General features: G+C 36.5%; 1 protein-coding gene across 1 annotated transcript in view; it reads right to left on the reverse strand.

The window, feature by feature from the left end:
- The window catches only part of LOC131356278 (Fc receptor-like protein 5), a 29,801-nt gene extending 6,684 nt beyond the window's left edge, over positions 1–23,117 (reverse strand). The window contains exons 1-24 of the mRNA XM_058395184.1: positions 22,999–23,117; positions 22,096–22,131; positions 21,707–21,955; positions 21,295–21,576; positions 19,775–20,047; positions 19,021–19,296; positions 18,629–18,940; positions 14,820–15,086; positions 14,358–14,612; positions 13,265–13,372; positions 12,752–12,850; positions 12,545–12,580; positions 12,045–12,122; positions 11,820–11,872; positions 8,430–8,526; positions 5,840–5,875; positions 5,480–5,731; positions 4,548–4,814; positions 3,746–4,015; positions 3,104–3,376; positions 2,324–2,599; positions 1,933–2,244; positions 960–1,226; positions 499–753 (exon numbers count right to left, since the gene is read on the reverse strand). Coding sequence (XP_058251167.1) covers positions 499–753; positions 960–1,226; positions 1,933–2,244; positions 2,324–2,599; positions 3,104–3,376; positions 3,746–4,015; positions 4,548–4,814; positions 5,480–5,731; positions 5,840–5,875; positions 8,430–8,526; positions 11,820–11,872; positions 12,045–12,122; positions 12,545–12,580; positions 12,752–12,850; positions 13,265–13,372; positions 14,358–14,612; positions 14,820–15,086; positions 18,629–18,940; positions 19,021–19,296; positions 19,775–20,047; positions 21,295–21,576; positions 21,707–21,955; positions 22,096–22,131; positions 22,999–23,029 — 4,660 coding nt within the window. The 5' untranslated portion in view covers positions 23,030–23,117. The remainder of the gene's footprint in view (positions 1–498; positions 754–959; positions 1,227–1,932; positions 2,245–2,323; positions 2,600–3,103; positions 3,377–3,745; positions 4,016–4,547; positions 4,815–5,479; positions 5,732–5,839; positions 5,876–8,429; positions 8,527–11,819; positions 11,873–12,044; positions 12,123–12,544; positions 12,581–12,751; positions 12,851–13,264; positions 13,373–14,357; positions 14,613–14,819; positions 15,087–18,628; positions 18,941–19,020; positions 19,297–19,774; positions 20,048–21,294; positions 21,577–21,706; positions 21,956–22,095; positions 22,132–22,998) is intronic.
- Between the last annotated feature and the right edge of the window lie 304 nt (positions 23,118–23,421).

Consider the following 23,421-nt stretch of genomic DNA (forward strand, 5'->3'; position numbering starts at 1 on the left):
AACTGTCACTTCAGTACTGTTTAACCTTCTACAAATGTTCAAAATCTAAGTATGATTTTTAACAACACACATTCATTAGTCACTCACAACAATTAGTTTTGGTTTTTTCTTGCTCTGTATGACCTTTACTTCATTTGAAAGAAACTCTTTTTTCACACAGGAAGCAATAGATATCTTATGTCTTAGGTCAACTAGTACCGATGTATTCATTGGTTCTGAGACCAGCCTGACAAGAATGGGCAGAATATTTAGTGCCATAATCCAGCCCAAGGCCTTTACCTAATCTTTTAACTTTAAAACATACATTTTGTGTACACCTGCTAGTCTTTATCCTACACTTTTTACTATCTGATATATAAAATTATTATTATTATTATTATTATTATTATTATTATTATTATTATTATTATTATTATTATTATTACAGTATTAGTTATAGTAATCACTGCACATTTTTAATATTATAGTTAGACAAAAGTCTTATCAAATCCAGCTTACTTTGCAATCTGACTGAAACCCAGCTTTTCAGTGACTCTCCTCTCTCTGGGTGTTTACAGTGGTAGAAACCTTCATCTGACTTTGAGACACTACTGATGGTCATCTCTCCTGTAGTCTGGTTCTGGAGGATGGAATCATCTTTATAGAAATCAACACCAGAGCCTGGGATAATTTTGCTGTGAGATAAACAGTGTAAAGTCAGAGGATGTCCCTCAGTCACAGGATGGACAGGACTGTCCAGGATCACAGCACCATCTGTAGGAAAGAGAAAGAAGACACTAAAATAGAAAGTGTGTAAAATACAGTAATGATTTTAATACAGAGAGCTCTATCAGTGGTAAATATCAGAGAGAGTGTAACACAATGATTGTTTCTTTACACTGATTCAGTAGAGTTTAAAAGTGTAATCTCTAGTCCTGTATATTGTAAATCTGTTACAGATGAGAACATTGAAGACTCACTGTGCACTGTGATGTTGACAGGATTACTGCGTCCTCCAGATTCAGACTGACACCAGTAAACTCCAGTGTGTGATGTAGAGAGGGAGCTGATGTTACATGTAGATCCTGAAACTGATGAACAGTTGAACAATTCCTCATTGTATCTGTATCCTCTCACTGTCCATCCAGTAGAGTCACTCTGGTCCTCACAGCTCAGTGAGAGAGAGTCAGCAGTAAAGTGTTGAGTTCTGTTCGGACTGATGATCAGAGACACTGGAGAAGATTCACCTGAAATACAAATATAATTTACATTTCATTATGAAATCATTAAGATTCATAATATAACATTATATTCATATAACATGACATCAAAAATTAACCTGGAACTAAACCTGTAATGGCTTTAATTAAACTATTCGGAGTCTCTTCACCTGTGTTACACATCCCTAGCAGTAGTAAGGAGTTTAAACATAAACAGTTATTACAGCATGCATTATATATTATTTAATGTTATTGCACAACACAGTTGAATGCTAAAATCATATGGTATGCATTATTTTCACATTACCGCTGTAACTATAAATAAATTCATATTTATGTCCTTGTTATAAGATGTTATTGTGTCTTTAATAACAGATTATACACAGGGACTTGTGAAGCAGATGCTCCAAATAATTTATGACCAATAATAAGCAGATTTAGAGAAAGTAATTTGTATAATCAAGAGAGTGATGAGAAATAGCAACAATAATATAGGCTCTTAGATTAGAAAATGATCTCACTTAGGAAAAGAAAGGCTAATAAAGAATTTTATTTATTTTATTTTTTTTACGAATGAGTGTGACTTACAGACCCGGTAAATACAAGCTACATAAACTTCTTCAGACCAGGCTGCTATATGAAAATATTGTAGCCCCGAACAACCTCTAGATGTGTTTTACATCATTTACAGTTATTTATTCCAATTAAAATCAACAATGTTTTATTTCCTCACCAGTGATCCACAGTGGCTGTAGTTTGCTGTAAGGTGTGTGAAAGACTCCTCTCTCTGCTCTGCACACATAAACTCCTGTGTGCTTCAGAGTAACAGGACTGAGAGTGTAGGAGCCTCCAGATCCTCTGCTGCTGTCTGAGAGGAGCGTTCTATTGTACCTGATAAAACCCTGACTGTCTCTGTAGGGAACATTTGTGTACCAGCTGAATGTCCAGCCTGTAGAGGAGTGTTTAACCTCACAGCTTAGAGTCACTGAATCTCCTTCAGTCAGCCAGCTCGATGGAGACACACTCACTACTGCCTCTGCTACATCTGATGGACAACAAACATGTAAAAAAATCAAAGAGTTTACATATAATTATAACAAAATAACACAAACTCACACACTCACCTGATATAGTGAGAGTAACAGCATCACTGATCTCTGAGCCCTGAGTGTCACTGCTTCTCCTCCCTCTGCAGGTGTATTTACCACTGTCTTCATTTCTAACTGACCTGAGGCTGAACTCCTGTATTTTGTGTTCTCGGTAGAGTTTATAATCATTTTTATACCAGCTGTATGTCCACTCAGCTTCTCCTCCTCCCTGTATTTCACACCTGAGAGTCACAGTCTCTCCTCTGAACACATGTTTGTCAGGCTTTATGGTCACCACAGCTTTAGGACTCTCTGTAGAAACATAATCTTATTATTAACACCACAAAATAAACACTGTAATAAATACAGTTCTGATTCTACTGACAATAGTCTGTGATTAGACTAATAATTAGTGATGGTGTAGTTTATATGTAATAATATTACCTAAAAATAATAAAGAAGTGTTGTACAAATTTTGTTACAGAAGTTTATTTCATGACGTTTGTATTATTGAGTCAATATACGAACATTTTAGATTTTCAAACATTGCCCAAAATAGAGTTAGAAAACAAGATTCATATTAAGCAATGAACCACCTTTCAGACAAATACAATTAAGCTGCTTGGTTTTGACTTACTAGTCACTTTCCTTATAAAACTTCAGAGGGTTATCATACATATCATATCGACTCTGTTATTTTTTTAAGCTGAAACATTTCATTTCATTATTTTTAAGGCATATTTACATGATTTCTTTGCATGTGCCTTTTATACAGGTTGTATATATTTTTTAAACACTGCTAACTTTGTCACTCACCAGTAACATTTACCCAGAGTGAATCACTGTATTGTGTGTAGTAGACTGGGGTTCCTCTTCCAGCTCTGCACCAGTACTGACCTCCATCAGAGACTCTAACTGAACTGATGGTGTAGGAGTCTGTTTCAGTCTCATTCTCAGAGCTCTGTGTGGGTTTGATCCAGTAAAACTTCCATCCAGCAGACTGTAGCTTCAGTGTACAGGACAGAGTCACTGAGTTTCCTGTCAGTACATCTCCTTCATGGTTTGATGTGAGTTTAGGTTTAGGTTTTTCTGTAGTTGGAGGTGAAACACACAGTTCATGTGCTGCTCTCAGAGTGTTTATCTCACTAATCAATACTACACTACTACAGACAGACATGCTGTTACTAATACACTGTAAAACACTCTCCATGAATAAATATTCCATTATTAACTGTCAAAGTATTTTGTAGTAAATGCTGTTGAAAAGGAATTTTTCTAATTGAATCTATTTTTTATAGAAAACTTATTTTAGATCTTTTCAGATCTTTTTTTAAAAGACAAACACAGTTCAATTGAACAAATAGAGTTTCTAAAAAAAAAAAACATTTAAAGAGAAAACAATCCAACACCAACTGGCTCTGTGTTAAAATAAAAGATAGCACAAACTCACACACTCACCTGATACAGTGAGAGTAACAGCATCACTGATCTCTGAGGTCTGAGTGTCACTGCTTCTCCTCCCTCTGCAGGTGTAGTTACCACTGTCTTCATTTCTAACTGAGCTGAGGCTGAACTCCTGTGTTATCTGGACTAGTTTGTCATCATTTTTATACCAGCTGTATGTCCACTCAGTGTCTCCTCCTCCCTGTATTTCACACCTGAGAATCACAGTCTCTCCTCTGAACACATGTTTGTCAGGCTTTATGGTCACCACAGCTTTAGGCCTCTCTGCAGAAACATGATCTTATTATTAACACCCGAAATGAACACTGTAATAAATACAGTTCTGATTCTATTGTCATTAGTCTGTGATTAGTCAAATAATTACTGATGGTGTAGCATATATGTAATAATACTACGTAAAGCTGATTTAGAATTGTACTGCATAAAAGTCTTGAGAACCATGTTGTCGTGCAAATTTTTTATAGATGTTTATTCTAGGACTTTTGCATTATTGAGCCACAATACAAACATTTTAGATTTCCAAACACTGCCAGAAAAAATATAGCCAAAAGTGTCATCTTATGTAATAGATCACTTTTCAGACAAATATAATGAAGCTGCTGGGTTTTTGACTTAATAGTCACATTCCTTATAAAACTTCACAGGGTTATCACAGCAAATATTGACTGTATTACTGTTAAATTTATAGTGTTATTTAGGAGAAACATTTATTTTCATTATTTTAAGGCTCCTTTACATGATTTGTCCTAAAACCTTTGGACAGGTTGTATATATTTTTTTAAACTTTTTAACTCACCAATAACATTTACCCAGAGTGCATTACTGTAGTCTGTGTAGTAGACTGGGTTTCCTCTTCCAGCTCTGCACCAGTAGTGACCTCCATCAGAGACTCTAACTGAACTGATGGTGTAGGAGTCTGTTTCAGTCTCAGAGCTCTGTGTGGGTTTGATCCAGTAAAACTTCCATCCAGCAGACTGTAGCTTCAGTGTACAGGACAGAGTCACTGAGTTTCCTGTCAGTACATCTCCTTCATGGTTTGATGTGAGTTTAGGTTTAGGTTTTTCTGTAGTTGGAGGTGAAACACACAGTTCATGTGCTGCTCTCAGAGTGTTTATCTCACTAATCAATACTACACTGCTACAGACAGAGACATGCTGTTACTGATACCCTGGAAAATCACTCAACATGAATAAAGTCAAATTGAACAAATACAGTTTTTTTAATATTAGTTGATTTTTTGATAGGAAAAACCAACACCAACTGGCTCTGTGTAAAAAAAATAATGTCACCCTTAAATACTCAATTAACTACTCAGTTAACAAAATTTTACTTGACAGTTTGGTTCAATAGACTTAACACACCCAGGCTTGATTACTGACAGCTCGTGTTGTATGTAAGCATAACTTAAACAGAATCTTTCACAAAATTTGCAGTAGACTAAATGCTTTTAACAGCAGGACACTGTGCCATGATCAGAAGAAACTGTGACATACATGAGAAAAAGAGGCAGACCTGCAAAAGAACATAAGAGACATTTTCATGAGTTTAAGAAACATGTAATCTTAATCTGCACTGCATGTACTGATATGATGCTTTAGTTAATATATTGTATACTGGTGTAAAAACACACCAAACACACCCTTCTCTGACCATCTGATATTGAATCAGTGTGTTTTGTAATGATTATGTATGAGTGCATGTTACAGGAGTGTAAGATCAGACATGTACCTATCACTGAGAGAGTCACTTCATTACTTCTTGCTGTTGACCGTCCATTCTTAAACCCATAACAACTGTATCTGTTACTCTGATCTACTTTTATAGTGTAGTCCTTTTCAGCAGAGCGGTAAACAAAACCATCATCTTTGAACCAGATGTATGGTCCACTTCCTCCCGAAATTCTACATGAGAGTGTAACCGTCTCTCCTCTGAATATTTGTGGTGTGTTTGGCTGCACAGTCAGAACTGGTTTATTATCTGCTGGAAAAGTCAAAACACAAACACAGACTGTCAATGTAAATATCTTAAACTCTGCATGAGACTCTCCAACATGTAAACAACATAAGCAAAAAAATATATAGAAATCACCTTGAACTTTTCCAACTTGGATAAGTGAAATAAACCCTAAAAAGGGAAGAGGAACAGAGAATATGTAATGCTGACATTTTCATTTCCTTAAGAAGACAGTTGTGAAAAATGTCTAAAAGCTATTTTTACTCAGATCACAACGAAGCTCATTACAGTGATTGAAGCATCAAATAAACTTAAATCTATAAGTACAAATTTTAGAAGTTCATATAAAGGACAAAGAAAACACATGGCAGATACTTTTAACTTGGAAGCTGCTGAGGATTTGACAGCGCTAGGAATAAAGCTGCGATGCTGCCAATGTCTATGCTCTGTTTGCACCTAGCTGCACACTGTGCACTTTACGTGGCTAAGACAATCTTCTGTCCTAGCTCAGTGGTGGTGTTGTTTTTTGTGTTGAACTCTTTGTTGTTGTATGTTTATGTAGCACCAGGTCCTGGAGAAACGTTGTTTCATTTCACTGTGTACTGCGTCAGCTATATGTGGTTGAAATGACAGTAAAGCTTCTTGAATCTTGAATCTTGAATGTAAAACCGCTGAATGAATCTATCATGCTCCATGAAGATGCAGGACGAGTGTGCTGTAGACATTTCTTATTTGTGTATCTGGGGTTTCAGAGTAAAGTACTGTTTTTAATGTATTTTATCACAAAGTCCAAAACAATTTCAAGTCTTTTTCAGTCTTGCTGAGGCCATCAGGCTATGTGCCAGGGGACTTATAATTAACAGTTTTATGATAAATAACAGAATTGTTATAATACAATAAATACTATAACAACAGAAATTCACACAAAAATAGCTTATTCAGCTGGTTTGGTTTATGGCAATAAGCTATGTAAATAAATGTCAATAATAATATAACATTATATACATATATAAAACAGCTCTTGACCACCATTTTGTCAAAGTAGCTCTCAGAGGAAAAAAGGTTGAAGACCCCTGCATTACAAAGTTGCTCATGTGCACTAACACTACATTGCAATACATAGAGTCTGTAGGATAATGCAATGCTGTAAAAAAGTATTTGTAGTAAAAAAAGTAACAAGTATCCAGATTTTACTTCTGATTTTATTTACCCTGCATATTTGTCACACTTAAATGATTCAGATCATTAACCAAATTTTAATATTACACAAAGATAACCCAAGTAAATACAAAATGCAGTTTTTAAATGATAACTTCATTTATCAAGCTGTCCAAACCTGTCTGGCCCTATGTGAAAAAGTAATTGCCCCCCTAAACCTAATTACTGGTTGTGCCACCCTTGGCAGCAACAACTGCAATCAAGTGTTTGCGATAATTGGCAATGAGTCTTTTGCATCGCTGTGGAGGAATTTTGGTCCACTTAATTTTGTTTTTTTGAGCCATTCAGAGGTGGACTTGCTGGTGTGATTTGAATCATTGTCCTGCTGCATAACCCAAATATAGTTTGAGCTTGAGGTCATGAACTGATGACCGGGCATTCTCCTTCTAGATTTTCTGCTAGAGAGCAGAATTCATGGTTCCATCACTTATGGCAAGTCATCCAAGTCCTGAAGCTGCAATGCAGCCCCAGACCATCACATGACCACCACCATGTCTGACTGTTGAGAAGATGTTCTTTTTATGAAATGCTCTTTTAGTTTTTGCCAGATGTAACAGGACCTTTCAGATGTAACAGGACCTGTCACACACCTTTCAAAAACAAGAGCAGAAACAGCTTTTCATCAGTGTTTTTTGGCAAATGTGAGCCGAGACTTTGTGTTCTTTTTTTGTCAGCAGTGGCTTTCACCTTGGAACTCTTGGAAAGTGGTTTAGCATGGGCCAGGTAGGATTAGGCAGCTTTTTTTCCCTTGATAAATGAAATCAGTGTTTAAAAGCTGAATTTTGTATTTATTCGGGTTATCTTGGTGAAAAAACAAAATCAAATACCTTTTCAAAGCACTGTATATAGAGAAAAATCTGATCTCAGTGGCACATACAGTAATGAAAACATTCATCTTATGATTGTGCAAAGGGGCAAAATCCCAAATGACAGAAACATCTGTGAAAATGGCTGCAGAGTGTTAGAGGGGAAATACAACGTAACAGACCAGTTAAAGAAACTAATTGTAGGTAGCTCTAAAAAAGAAGAAGCAGCCTACTTTGACTTATCAAATTTATTTGCACTGTGTTTCTTGATAAAAGGTAAAAAAAAAATTATTTTTAAATACTAGAATTTATTAATAACCTTCATCTGTTGCAGTCACAGTATTGTTAATGATTAAGGATTGAATGCAGTGGTGCAGTGCAGCCACTTTATTGTGCGATAAAGACACTGAAGACACTAAAGTCACTCTCACTGAGAACATTAGCAGAAACACAGTAGTTTATACACTCATCTTTACACTCAGACTATCCTATATCCTACACACACATTTATCTCACTGTCCTTGTAAGGATTAATACAGCTAATTAATGCTATTCTACATAGAAATAAAACTAAAATTAAACACTAAAACTAAATTAATGTCCTAATCACATATTAACCTCATGGGACATCAGACTTCATTTGAACATTTTTAACCCACCACTCACTCTAATGAAGACATAAAGAAAACATTTTTACTCACAGATCATCACACAGAGTGACCACAGCTCCATTCTGTCACACTGATAAACGACTGACTGATCAGTGGCTTGTGTTAAAGCCTCTACACTTCCTGACTTCTACTCAAAGAGAAAGAGAGAAGCATTTCCGTTTTGATGGACGTTGATGTGATATTTTTAAATGAACCCCACCTTTATGTGTCCAGAAATTCTAGCAGTAAATAACAATTTGCAGAACAACTTTATTTCATAGAATGAGCTTGTACAGTTCCTCTGCTACCTCACTCGGGATCATATTTGGTCTCAACAAGATATTAAATTGACCTTTCTGGAAAGTTTTTTATTTAATTATATTGAGGCAGGGCTTCTGCTAGTCACAAAATGGGATAGTAAAATTGCATTTTCTTTTAATTTATAATAAAGGACATACACAATAAACATACATATTTTTAAAGTTCATTAACTAATTATTTTTGAGACTCCAGCAGTGATATGGTGCCCTTTGTACAGAGTATATTTGTACAGTGTGTAAGTACAGCTTTATGTTTGATATTCAGGTTAATTCTTTGCTGCAGAGACCATGATAATCACAAAATAGCCTAGTGGGTATGAAGTACTAATGCTGACTGGTTAAGTCCATGGATGCTCTCTGTGGTTCAGGTGTAAAATGATTTCAGGATGCTGGGTCTCATACCAAACATTCTCAACAGTCTGAGGAAGAAGAGGTGCTGGTGAGTTTTCCTCATCACTGCGTCAGTGTGAGTAAAGCAGAGTGTGCAAACTGTGTTTATAGCGGAGTGTTTATTTCATTGTGATATCCGTGATTTCATTGTGATTTCAGAGTGATGTCAGTGGTGTTGAACCGTGATTATTCTTTGAGTCTTTGTTGTTTTGATGGAGGCTCGAGCTCTTGGGGCTGTGCGAACACACTTTCTGATTAAGGGACATTCATACTTCGGTTGCATGTGATGTGTAGAAGGCATTTTGAAGTTGGGTTCTGAGGTTGGCTTAGTCTCCAATAGCTATGAATGCTGCTGACAGACTACAAACATGCAACACATAATAAAAGTATTATTACTGTGTGTTTGTTTCAGTACTTCAAATCAGTGTCTCTGTAGCAGAAGTGATGCTGATCTTCCTTTCAGTTTGGTTCAGTGAAGCTCTCTCTCTGCTGGTGAGAGACTGAACTACAGCTGAACTCCACTCAGTCTCTCAGAGCTATTTTTGTACCTAATAAAACCTAAATGTATTAACAATCTGAAGGTCACTTCCAAAACACATAAACAGACTGCAGGTCATATTGTATATGAGTATTCACCGTCTGACCTTGTAAAATAAATAAAAAGTCTTCTGTCATGTGATTACTGTATTAATGTGAGTTGCTTCAAAAGATGTCATGAATAGGCAGGATAATCAAATAAATATTAAAATACAGCAGAAAAAAAAAATAGAGAGATGTGTATTTACAGGAAGAACTTAATCATAACAGGTCAAAAGTTGACTTTGTCAAAGTTTATTTGAGGACATGGTTTTTAATGACGTCTCAACTGCAAGGAAAATATAATACTAATACTAATACTAATAATAATAATAATACTAATAATAATAATAATAATAATAATAATAATAATAATAATAATAATAATAATAATAGTGGTTAGCACTGTTGCCTCACAGCAAGAAGGTCCTGGGTTCGAGTCCTGGGTTTGAACAGGCCGAGGCCTTTCTGTGTGGAGTTTGCATGTTCTCCCCGTGCCTGTGTGGGTTCACTCCGGGTACTCCGGTTTCCTCCCACAGTCCAAAAACATGTACATTAGGCTGATTGGTAATTCTAAATTGCCCATAGGAGTGAGTGCGTGTGGTTGTCTGTCTATATGTGGCCCTGTGATGGACTGGTGACCTGTCCAGGGTGTACCCCTGCCTTTCGCCCAATGTGTGCTGGGATAGGCTCCAGCAGATCCCGTGACCCTAATTAGGAATAAAGCGGATATAGACAATGGATGGATGGATATGCATAAAGTATTTAAAATGTAAAGTTAAAAAAATTATATTTTCAAACACATCAAATTGAATAACAGATTAAATTATTGATAATGAAAAAGTTGAGCTACTAGACAGTGGATCAATAAATTCAGACTAAAGTAAATGCCAAAATATAAGTATATTTTATTACAGAGTATCATTTGTGCAACCTAAAAGTACGAAAGTAATTGCTGAAATACTTCCAAATGTATACCAAACAATAATAAAAACATTAAAATTCCTTTAACTGTACATAAATAAACTGAGGAATATTTTTACATATACTGATTTTGCCACAATCAGTGCACACAGTTTCAGCCTAACCAAACACATACATTTTTGGCACTTTTCCGTTTCCATTGTGTGGAAATTGGATTGCATAAATACATGAGTGTTAAGATATAATTTCTTATAAAAATAATAAACTTTCCAATCAACTCATTTAAGCCAAATAAGTGCAAAGATCAATTATATTCAAATCTCGCTCTGATTTTACTGTGAATGCACACATGATGAACAAGAACAGCTCTCTCCGTCTCATCTGTTCAGATTTGTAAACACACCTTCTGCACCTACGAATGATCATTTAGAGCTGTTTTGGATTTCAGTTTTTAAAATTTTAAAAGATGTATTTATTACTTATATATAATAAGCCAACTCCTAACTGCACTGGCACTATAGGACTGAGCAATGAATTTCATATAAATGGTACAAAAAAAATTCCATTTTACCATTTATTTAAAAAAAAAAAAAAAAGTTGACTGGAGTTTGAGTCAACAACTTCGAGCACTTCTTGAATGAGAGAGAGGTTCATTTAGTTGTAACACTGTATGTATTTTTATGCTAAACTATTACACATTGGCTAGTGATACATCTGCAGAAACTAGGCTTTTAAATGTATAGTTATATCGGACAGGTCGTGGTAGAAGGAATATACACATAGCACAAATAAAAAGTGCATTAAATACAGTGTTTCTACTCTGAAAAACAATGTAGGCAACTGAATTAACTGCTTTTTTTCACTGCTGGGTTCTGGTCAGTCAGGGTTGTTTTTTGTTTTTTTTTATCTTTTTCTGTAAATCTAGGTCTACAGATCTATAGAGGTCTATAGATATAGATTGATGATACCTGATACCCAGCAGCCAACAGGACTTGCTTCAGCAGGAAGCAGAGTGATCACTGACTAAAATTTGATGCAGCGTACAATTTACTTTTAGAAAGTGAAGTACCATTGGATTACACTATTCAGTTCCTTTTTACTATTTTTTACTCCTACTGAACTCCTGCTGAGCAAGACACAAAGTGTTTCTAGTGTTTCTACACAATTCTAAAATTTCTGTAAGTATTTCTCACTCAGTTTGAGATTTGTAAACAGAACTTTCTCTTACCTATGTGTTCTGCTTCAGCTCTGAGTAAACAGTATCAGGTTCAACATTGGCTTTCACTAGGTAAGAGGAACAAGAAACCCTGAATTAACATCCACAGTCAACTAAAATCCATCCAAATTGCTCAACAGAGATAAGATAAATGAATAGGCTAAAAAAATCAGTTAACATTAAAAGGCAACTTTCATACATGGTTTTCCACTAAGAATGTTTGTATTTTTTCGTCTTTACCTTGTTTTTTCCTCGCTTTTTTCTGTGGCTTCAGTTCAAGCTCAGCATAAGTTACATCACTGGGTCCAGCATCATGATCTGCAGTGACAGTGAACAAAAACAAAACACAGCTTTCACCTGAATCTAGCTTTGTTAAATTCAGCTGTGCTTTATTGCCATAATGTAAAAACACACTATTGCCAAAGTTATATGATTAATATACATATGTGCATTTATACATAAGCATAAACACACAAACAAAACTGACAGGTAAGTGTCTGAATATATTCTGTAAGGTGTGTGTTCATGGTGTGTGCAGAACTCCTAGTTTCTCATTGCTCCTCAGACTCACATTCTGACACATATTATAGTCTGGCCTTCACCTATGGTGGTGTTTCTTTTTTGTTGATATTTTTCACAGTGGAGTCACTACTGATTTACTGTATGGGTTTATTCTGAGATTTATTAATTGGACATATTTAAAATAAAATAATTAAATAAAGAAACCTTTTCAATTTTACCTGCATTGTCCATGGTGGCATAAATGTGTTCACTTCCTACAGAAAAGAGTAATTTCAAGTAATTCTAGGGAAATGATCATTGTTTACATTGTTGGTGATTGCTGGTTAGCTTGTTAGTAAGAATATACTATATATACTATATAATATACATATATATTGAATTGCTGTATATATAAGGAAAGTATTGATGATGTGACACTGTCTGACCGGTTTGAAGCGGTGTGTTTCCTGACTGAGAATCCTCAGCTCCTGACTGACTCTGGCCTGGTGTCTGATTGCTGTTCTGCTGTATGCCTCTGTCCTTTCCTGTATGACAAGACAGAAATTCTTCATACTTACACATGTGTGTGTATGTGTGTGTCTGTAGTTAAAATGAACCACATAAATATGACAAGAAATTCTTCATTTGTTGAATTTATAAATCACAAACAATATTTTATAGAGCGTATGCATTAGTATAAAAATAAATATAAAAACAAATTTATTTAATTTACTATCTGATACATTATATTTACAAATATATACATACCAGAGGCTTAATACACCTAATGCATTATTCACAAAACTGTAAATCAACTGTGTCATGAGTGCATTTAGTGCAATTTACAGCTAATTATAATTTATCAGCATTCATTGGTATAAAAAAAATAATAATTAATAAAACATAAAACATTTCATGATTTATCCACTATGCTTAGTGTAGAAACCTAATTATCAGACCTTTGTTGGATTTGTGTTTCCACAGCAGGATCAGTAAAAGGATGATGAACAGCAAGGCCAAACTCAGTCCCACAGCCACAGCTACTGGTACAGTGTTGGACCCAGGACCTGAGACAGAGGAAAGAAAAAGACAAAGGAAAAATATGTTGTCAATTCAGTACTGTTTAACCTTCTACAAACATTTTTTTTTGCTATTTCGCTGTATGAACGTTACATTTGAAAGAAACTCTTATGTTTCACATTGAATGCAATAGTACAATATGTCTTAGGTCCTAGGTACTGATCTGTTAATGGTTTCTAAGACCAGCCTGACAAGAATGGGCAGAAAATTTAGTGCAATAATCCACTCCAAGGTCTACAATATTTTAACTTAAAAACATTTTGTGCCAGCACTTAACCTTCATTCCTGCTAGTCTTTTCTTTTTCTAACTTTTTTTTACTACATGATATAAAAATTAAATATTATTATTATTATTATTATTATTATTCATAGTAGTAGTAGTAGTATTAGAAGTAATCACTGCACATCTTTAATATTATGTTTAGAAAAGAAATCAAATCCAGCTTACTTTGCAATCTGACTAAAACCCAAGGCCTTTAGCTAATCTTTTAAGTTAAAAACATACATTTTGTGCCAGCACTTAACCCTCATTCCTTCTAGTCTTTATCCTACACTTATTTACTGTTGTCACAGGCTTGCCTACCTCAACCACACCCCGCCCTCACTATCACCGGACTTTTAATCAGCACCACCTGCAATCTATTCCACTAGTTTATTTAAAACGCTCACTTACCGAGGGCAGCGGCGAGTATTAATACTGTTAAGCTCATGTGCTGTAAGTGCTTTCTTGTTTTACCTGCCTTACCCGTTGCTTTAGCTACATTCAGCCTGCTGATTTATTTGTCTGCCTGCGTGTGTCATTAAAGTGACAGTTTGGATTCTCTCTCTGCCTCCGAGTCTGGCTGTGACAATTATCTGATATATAAATAATTTATTATTGGTATTATTATTATTACTACAGTATTATTTATTGTAATCACTGTACATTTTCAATATTATAATTAGACAAAAGTCTTATCAAATCCAGCTTACTTTGCAATCTGACTGAAACCCAGCTTTTCAGTGACTCTCCTCTCTCTGGGTGTTTACAGTGGTAGAAACCTTCATCTGACTTTGAGACACTACTGATGGTCATCTCTCCTGTAGTCTGGGACTGGAGGATGGAAACATCTTTATAGAAATCAACACCAGAGCCTGGGATCATTTTGCTGTGAGATAAACAGCGTAAAGTCAGAGGATGTCCCTCAGTAACAGGATGGACAAGACTGTCCAGGATCACAGCACCATCTGTAGGAAAGAGAAAGAAGACACTGAAAATAGAAAGTGTGTAAAATACAGTAATGATTTTAACACAGAGAGCTCTATCAGTGGTAAATATCAGAGAGAGTGTAACACAATGATCATTTCTTTACTCTGATTCAGTAGAGTTTAAAAGTGTTATCTCTAGTCCTGTATATTGTAAATCTGTTACAGATGAGAACATTGAAGACTCACTGTGCACTGTGATGTTGACAGGATTACTGCGTCCTCCAGATTCAGACTGACACCAGTAAACTCCAGTGTCTGATGTAGAGAGGGAGCTGATGTTACATGTAGATCCTGAAACTGATGAACAAGTGACCAATTCCTCAATGTATTTGTATCTTCTCACTGTCCATCCAGTAGAGTCACTCTGGTCCTCACAGCTCAGTGAGAGAGAGTCAGCAGTAAAGTGTTGAGTTCTGCTCGGACTGATGATCAGAGACACTGGAGGAGATTCACCTGAAATACACATATAATTTAAATTTCATTATGAAATCATTATGATTCAATGTTTAATGATTTTATTACAATGCTCCCCTATATGTACAGTTTATCTATATGTAACATTAAAAAATAACCCAGGACTAAACATTTAATTGCTTTAATTAAATTATTTTTTTAAGTAATTTTTTTAAGTCTTTTCACCTGCCTTACATATTCCTACTTTAGAAATAATCAGTTATTACAGGACAGGACATATTTATATAAAAATATATTATTTTATGTTATAGTATAGTGCATTTGAATACTGATATCTAATTTGTAAGAAGGTAAGCATTATTTTCACACAACAGCACAGTTAGATACAAGTGTAACTATAAATTGATTCATATTAAAGTGCTTGTTCTAATATGTTATTATGTCTTTAATAATAGCTCATACACAAGGATTTGTGAAGCAGATGCTCCAAATAAGCTAAGACCAATAATACACAGATTCAGATACAGATTTTTTCTCTGTTAGAAAAAGAAAAACTGAAAAAAGAAATATGTGGTTAGTTAAATTCTAGAAAAAAAAATGGGGGTCACAGTCCAGTGACTTCTGTGCCGGTCCCAACCCCGGATAAATAGAGAGGATTGCGTCAGAAGACAGAGAGAGAAGAGGAAAGGTAAGAGTGTAGGATTGAGAATAGGAACTTTGAATGTTTGTACCATGACGGGGAAAGTTAGAGAGCTGGCTGATATAATGGAGAGAAGGAACGTGGATATACTGTGTGTACAGGAGACCAGGTGGAAGGGTAGCAAGGCTCGTAGTATAGGAGCAGGATTCAAGCTGTTTTATTATGGTGTGGATAGTAAGAGAAATGGGGTAGGTGTGGTCCTGAAGGAGAAGATTGTGAGAATGTTCTTGTGGTGAAGAGACTGTCAGACAGGGTGATGAGTCTGAAGTTAGAGGTTGAAGGGGTGATGTTGAATGTTGTTAGTGGTTATGCCCCACAGGTAGGTTGTGAGTTAGAGGAGAAAGAGAGGTTCTGGAGTGAATTAGATGAGGTGATAGAGAGTATTCCCATGTGTGAGAGAGTGGTGATAGGATCAGATTTTAATGGACATGTTGGTGAGAGGAACACAGGTGATGAGGAGGTGATGGGCAAGGTTTGAGTTAAGAAAAGGAAACTTGAAGGACAGATGGTAGTGGACTTTGCTAAGAGGATGGACATGGCTGTGGTTAACACTTATTTTCAGAAGAGGGAGGAGCATAGAGTGACTTACAAGAGTGGAAGTAGGAGCACACAGATAGACTACATCCTATGTAGAAGAGGCAATCTGAAAGAGATTAGTGACTGTAAAGTGGTAGTGGGAGAGAGTGTAGCCAGACAGCATAGGATGGTGGTGTGCAGGATGACTTTGGTGGTCTGTAAGAAGAGGTCAAAGATAGAGATAGAGAAGAAAACCAAGTTGTGGAAGCTGAAAAAGGAGGAATGTTGTGAGGAATTTAGACAGAAGTTGAGGCAGGCTCTGGGTGGTCAGGTAGTGCTTGGTAGTTACCAGATGCCTGGGAAACTACAGCAGTAGTGATCAGGGAGACAGGAAGAAAGGTGCAGGGTGTGTCATCTGGAAGGAGGAAAGAAGATCAGGAGACTTGGTGGTGGAATATAAGAAGTTACAGCACAGAGTGAAGAGGGAGGTGTCTAAGGCCAAGCAGAAGGCATATGATGAGTTGTACACTAGGTTAGACACTAGAGAAGGAGAGAAGGACTTGTACAGGTTAGCTAGGCAGAGGGATCGAGATGGGAAGGATGTGCAGCAAGTTAGAGTTGTTAAGGATAGAGATTGAAAGGTGCTCACAAGTGAGGAGAGTGCACAGAGGAGATGGAAGGAGTACTTTGAAGAGCTGATGAATGAGGAAAATGAGAGGGAAAAAGAGTAGAAGGGGTCAACTCTGTGGAACAGAAAGTAGATAAGATTAGAAAGGATGAAGTCAGGAAGGCTTTGAAGAGGATGAAAAATGGAAAAGCAGTTGGTCCTGACAACATCCTGGTGGAGGTCTGGAAGTGTCTAGGAGAAGTGGCAGTGGAATTTTTAACTAGTTTGTTTAACAGGGTTTTAGACAGTGAGAAGACGCCTGAAGAATGGAGAAGTGTATTAGTGCCGATCTTTAAGAATAAGGGTGACGTGCAAAATTGCAGCAACTATAGGGGGATAAAGTTGATGAGCCATACAATGAAGCTATGGGAAAGAGAAGTGGAAGCTAGGTTCAGGAAGGTAGTGAAAATCTGTGAGCAGCAGTATGGCTTCATGCCCAGAAAGAGCACAACAGATGCATAGGAAGTATAGGGATGGTCAGAGAGAGTTGCACTGTGTGTTTGTAGACTTGGAGAAAGTGTATGACAGGGTGCCAAGAGAAGAGCTGTGGTACTGTATGAGGAAGTCAGGAGTAGCAGAAAAGTATGTCACAAAGGTGCAGGACATGTATGAGAGGAGCAGGACAGTGGTGAGGTGTGCTATAGGTCAGACAGAGGAGTTCAAAGTGGAGGTGGGACTGCATCAGGGATCAGCTCTGAGCCCCTTCCTGTTTGCTATGGTGATGGACCATCAGAGGGACAGCTCATGTTGTATGTTTGGGGGACAAAGTTAGGGAGGGCAGATTAAGATGGTTTGGACATGTTCAGAGGAGGGAGAGTGAGTATATTGGTAGGAGAATGTTGGACATGGAGCTACCAGGCAGGAGGCAAAGAGGAAGGCCAAAGAGGAGGTATATGGATGTAATAAATGAGGATATGAAGCTAGTGGGTGCGAGTGTTGAGGATGCAGAGGATAGGGATAGGAGGAGAGAGATGATTTGCTGTGGCGTCCTCTGAAGGGAAAAGCCGAAAGAAGAAGAAGAAGATTTAGTTTGCATAAAAATACATATGAATTACATCAAGTGTGATAAATTCACACAGTAGAATTATTATTATGAATGTCAGCACTGATGGGAAGTAATATAGATAGTTATTAATATGGAAATATCACTTGATCAAGCAGCAGATCTTTGGACAAATTTTATACTTACTAATTTCATTGAACAAATCAAATCATGACTTATTTTAGTATAATTTGTCATCCCACCAAAGTGTGATTCCACCATTTATGAATTAAATTGCCAGCACAACACATGACTTGATTTTTTTCTAATGAGTGTGATTTACATCAGACACAACACACATTCAGACTGTAGTGCACCTATACAATGTGGTTTAAGGTAACTGCCCTTATGACATAATAAATGCTGCTGCTTGTCAGTTTTTGTTAAGCACTGTGAGATGTGTTCATGCATGCTGTAAAATGGCAGTCATTATCTTACAGATCTGCTGTAGAGTTTAGACAGTTACTTGCCTACTTTTCAGACCACAAGGATGCCCCCTGTAACTACATGCTACATAAACCTCTTCAGACCAGACTGCTATATGAAAATAATGTAGCCCTGAACCACCTCTAGTTGTGTGTTACTCTTTATTTAATAAATTCCTTCATTTACACTTATTTACTATGATTAAAGTCAACAATGTTTTATTTCCTCACCAGTGATCCACAGTGGCTGTAGTTTGCTGTAAGGTGTGTGAAAGACTCCTCTCTCTGCTCCGCACACATAAACTCCTGTGTGATTCAGAGTAACAGATCTGAGAGTGTAGGAGCCTCCAGATCCTCTGCTGCTGTCTGAGAGGAGCAATGCTCTGTACCTGATGAAACCCTGACTGTCTCTGTAGGAAGCAAATGTGTACCAGCTGAATGTCCAGCCTGCAGAGGAGTGTTTAACCTCACAACTTAGAATCACTGAATCTCCTTCAGTCAGCCAGCTCAATGGAGACACACTCACTACTGCCTCTGCTACATCTGATGGACAACAAACATGAAAAAATCATAGAGATTTTACATATAATTAAAGACAAGATAACACAAACTCACACACTCACCTGATACAGTGAGAGTAACAGCATCACTGATCTCTGAGCCCTGAGTGTCACTGCTTCTCCTCCCTCTGCAGGTGTAGTTACCACTGTCTTCATTTCTAAATGAGCTGAGGCTGAACTCCTGTGTTTTGTGTTCTCGGTTGAGTTCGTCATCATTTTTATACCAGCTGTATGTCCACTCAGTGTCTCCTCCTCCCTGTATTTCACACCTGAGAGTCACAGTCTCTCCTCTAAACACCTGTTTGTCAGGCTTTATGGTCACCACAGCTTTAGGACTCTCTGCAGAAACATAATCTTATTATTAACACCCAAAATAAACACTGTAATAAATACACTTTTAATTCTACTGTCATTAGCCTGTGATTAGTCAAATAATTACTGATGGTGTAGTGTATATGTAATAATATACCTATTATACTGTATCTAAAGTTAATTAAGAAGTGTACTTTATAAAAGTCTTGAGAACCCTGTTGTTGTACATATTTTGTTATAGATATTTATTCTATGACTTTTGCATTATTTGCCGCTATAAGAACATTTTAGATTTCCAAATATTACCAAAAAAAAAAGTATCATATTATGTCATTTTTATTTACTAGTCACTTTATTTCACAGGGTTATCACACAGTTAGTTTTTCTGCTCTCCACAGTGTTTTTAATGTGTAAATACTTTACACATTAAAAATTTTACACTTTACACATTATTTTTTTAAAATTCTGTCTGTGTATATATTTTTAAACAAACTTTGTTACTCACCAGAAACATTTACCCAAAGTGCATCACTGTGGTCTGTGTAGTAGACTGGATTTCCTCTTCCAGCTCTGCACCTGTACTGACCTCCATCAGAGACTCTAACTGAACTGATGGTGTAGGAGTCTGTTTCAGTCTTAGTCTCAGAGCTCTGTGTGGGTTTGATCCAGTAAAACTTCCATCCAGCAGACTGTGGCTTCAGTGTACAGGACAGAGTCACTGAGTTTCCTGTCAGTACATCTCCTTCATGGTTTGATGTGAGTTTAGGTTTAGGTTTTTCTGTAGTTGGAGGTGAAATACAGGTGCTGCTTTTAGAGTGTTTATCATACTAATCAATACAATAATACTGGCAGAGACATGCTGTTACTAATACCCTGTGGTAAATGTTGTGGAAAGGAATTTCCTGATTGAATCTATATAGAATATAGAATTCTATATAGATTAATCTACATAATCTATATTACTTATGCAATCTATATACCTTTATAGAAAACATAATTGTTTTAGATCTTTTCAGATTGTTTTAAGACAAAGACAGTCCACTTGAACAAATACAGTTAATTTTATGAATGGAAAATATCCAAAACCCTCTGGCTCTGTGTAAAAAAAAATAAAGCTCACCGTAGTTACTCAATTAGTTATTCAGTTAACCAAATTTTATTGATAGTTTTGTTCAATAGACTAGACACACCCAACCTTGATTACTGCCAGTCTGTGTTGTGTATACACATCGATTAAACTGAATATTTCCCACAGTGTGCAAAACGTAGCGTGCCCCCTATAATTCCTCTAAAAGTGCAATTACTGGACAAAAAAGTAACAAAAAAACTAAGACTAATATCTAAGAAACTCCTGAGCTCACTCACATAGGAGTCACAAGACTCCTATGTGCGAATGCTTTTTCTGGATTTTAGCTCAGCCTTTAACACAATCATCCCCCAGCAGCTAATAAACAAGCTAAGACACCTGGGACTCCACTCCTCTCTCTGTAACTGGGGGCTGGACTTCTCATCAGATATACCACAAAATGTACGGGTCGGCGGGGACAGGGTACCAGAGCCTCCAGGTTTGTTTCACAAGGCTTTCTAACAGCTTCATCCATTATTTTCCCCCTCTCCCACCTACTCCTGAACTCTAAAAATCTACAGCTCACCCCACACTTCTTTCATTGCACATGAGACACTTCATACTCTCTGCAGAACTCTGAACACCTGGACCTGTTTACAAACACCTACTCAAACATTACATGTACAATTTTTTTAAAATCTGACACTGTTTGCACGTTTACACTTTACAGTCTTTTTGCACTACTGTCATACTGCTGCTATCTGTCTTGCACCTTACGAATGCCTTTGCACCTTACATATAATGGACCTTTGGAAGTATATTTGTATATTAACAGAATTCACTGTTTACATTTACTCAGATGTATATTCATTCAGATATAGATTCTTCTGTATGTCTGCACATATGGTGGTTTGACAAATAATAAACCTTGAGCCTTGAACACACACACACACACACACCTGACACAGTGAGTGTAACAGCAGTGCTGGTCTCTGAAGTCTGTGAGTCGCTTTTTCTCTGTCCACTGCAGGTATATTTACCGCTGAAAGACTCTACAGCAGTAAATGAATATTCTCTGTTCTCAACAGGGTCAGAAAGTTGGACACCATCTTTATACCAGTTGTACATCCATTTCCCATCCACAGTGTCTTCATGTCCTCGTATTTCACATGTTAAAATGACTTTCTCTCCACTGAATCTCTCTCCACCAGGCTGCAGAGTCACAACAGCTTTTGGTCTCTCTGTGCAGTTACACCAAATACATCAAATCAGTCAAACACACCCTTCTCTGAACATCTGATATTAAATCAGTGTGTTTTATAATGATTATGTATGAGTGCATGTTACAGGAGTGTAAGATCAGACATGTACCTATCACTGAGAGAGTCACTTCATTACTCATAGCCGTTGACCATCCATTCTTAAACCCATAACAACTGTATCTGTTACTCTGATATACTTTTACAGTGTAGTCCTTTTCAGCAGACTTTTGCATAAAACCACCATTTTTGTACCAGCTGTATGGTCCACTTCCTCTTGAAATTCTACATGAGAGTGTAACCGTCTCTCCTCTGAATATTTGTGATAAATTTGGCTGCACAGTCAGAACTGGTTTATCTGCTGGAAAAGTCAAAACACAAACACAGACTGTCAATGTAAATATCTTAAACTCTGCATGACAATGTACAAACACAATCTTCTTCATCTTAATACAAATCCAACATCAACACAACATAAGCAATAAAATATATAGAAATCACCTTGAGCTTTTCCAACCTGGATAAGTGAAATAAACACTAAAAAGGGAAGAGGAACAGAGAATAAAAAGACAAATGAGTAAAATTAAAAAGACAAATGAGTACAATGTCATAGCCTGTAAATTAAAAAGAAATCTATAAGAGAGTCTATACAGTATATTTATGTGTTTCAGTAATGTGTGGTGTTTAAAGAAGCTATTTTCTCTCAGCTCACTATGCAGCTCATTACTGTCTTTGTATAATGTAATCCACATCTATCTGTGGCTGAAGCTGAAGCTGAATTGCATCACTTCTTTCTTCCACCTGTCTCATATTACAAATTTGCTTATGTGCACTAATACTACAGGGCATTGTATAGCAGCCTTCAGGATAATGTATCATATGTATGGGGAAAACCTCGATCTCAGTAGCATTTACAGAAGTAGCACATCTGAGAAAATGGCTGCAGAGTGTTTGAGGAGAAACACACAGTTAGTAACAGACCAGTTAAAGAAGCTAACTGCAACTCGAACTACTTTCGCTTATCAAATTTATTTAGTTGTTAAAAAGTTCAAATTATAAATTTATTAATCACCTTTGTATATCTATTACAGTCACATTATGTTTGATAATTAGGGATTGATTGCAGTAGTGAAGCCACTTATTTGTATGATAAAGACACTAAAGTCACATTAAATAGCACATCTGTTAAATAGCTGCACTTTTACAGAGAACATTAGCAGAAACACGGCAGTTTTTACACTCATCTATACACTCAGACTATACTATATTCTACACACACATTTACCTCACTGTCCCTGTAAGGATTAATGCTGGAATTAATGCTGTTCTACATAGAAATAAAACCAAAATGAAACAAACAAACAAACAAGCAACCAAAAAAAAACAACACATTTTTTTACTCACAGATCATCACACTGCGTGGCCACAGCTCCATTTTGTCACACTGCTAAGTGACTGCGTTCAGTGGTTTGTGTAATAGCCACTACACTTCCTGTGTTCTTACACACACAGAGAAAGAGAGAAAGATTTCAGTTGTTGTGCAAGTCGATGTGATTTTATAAATGAACTCCACCTCTATACTTCACGTTTATCTTAACAGATTTAGGCAGGGATTCTACTAGCCACAAAATTGGGTAGTGAAATGACATTTTCTTGTATTTGTGATGGAGCACATACACACGAAACATATATATTAATACATACATTTTTAAAGTTCATTAACAAATTATTTTTCAGATCCCAGCAGAGATATGGTGCCCTTTGTACAGTGTATTTGTACCATGTGTAAGTACAACTTTTATGTTTGATATTTAAGTTAATTCTCTG

This window comes from Hemibagrus wyckioides, linkage group LG07 (genome assembly GCF_019097595.1).
Source record: "Hemibagrus wyckioides isolate EC202008001 linkage group LG07, SWU_Hwy_1.0, whole genome shotgun sequence".
Taxonomy (NCBI): domain Eukaryota; kingdom Metazoa; phylum Chordata; class Actinopteri; order Siluriformes; family Bagridae; genus Hemibagrus; species Hemibagrus wyckioides.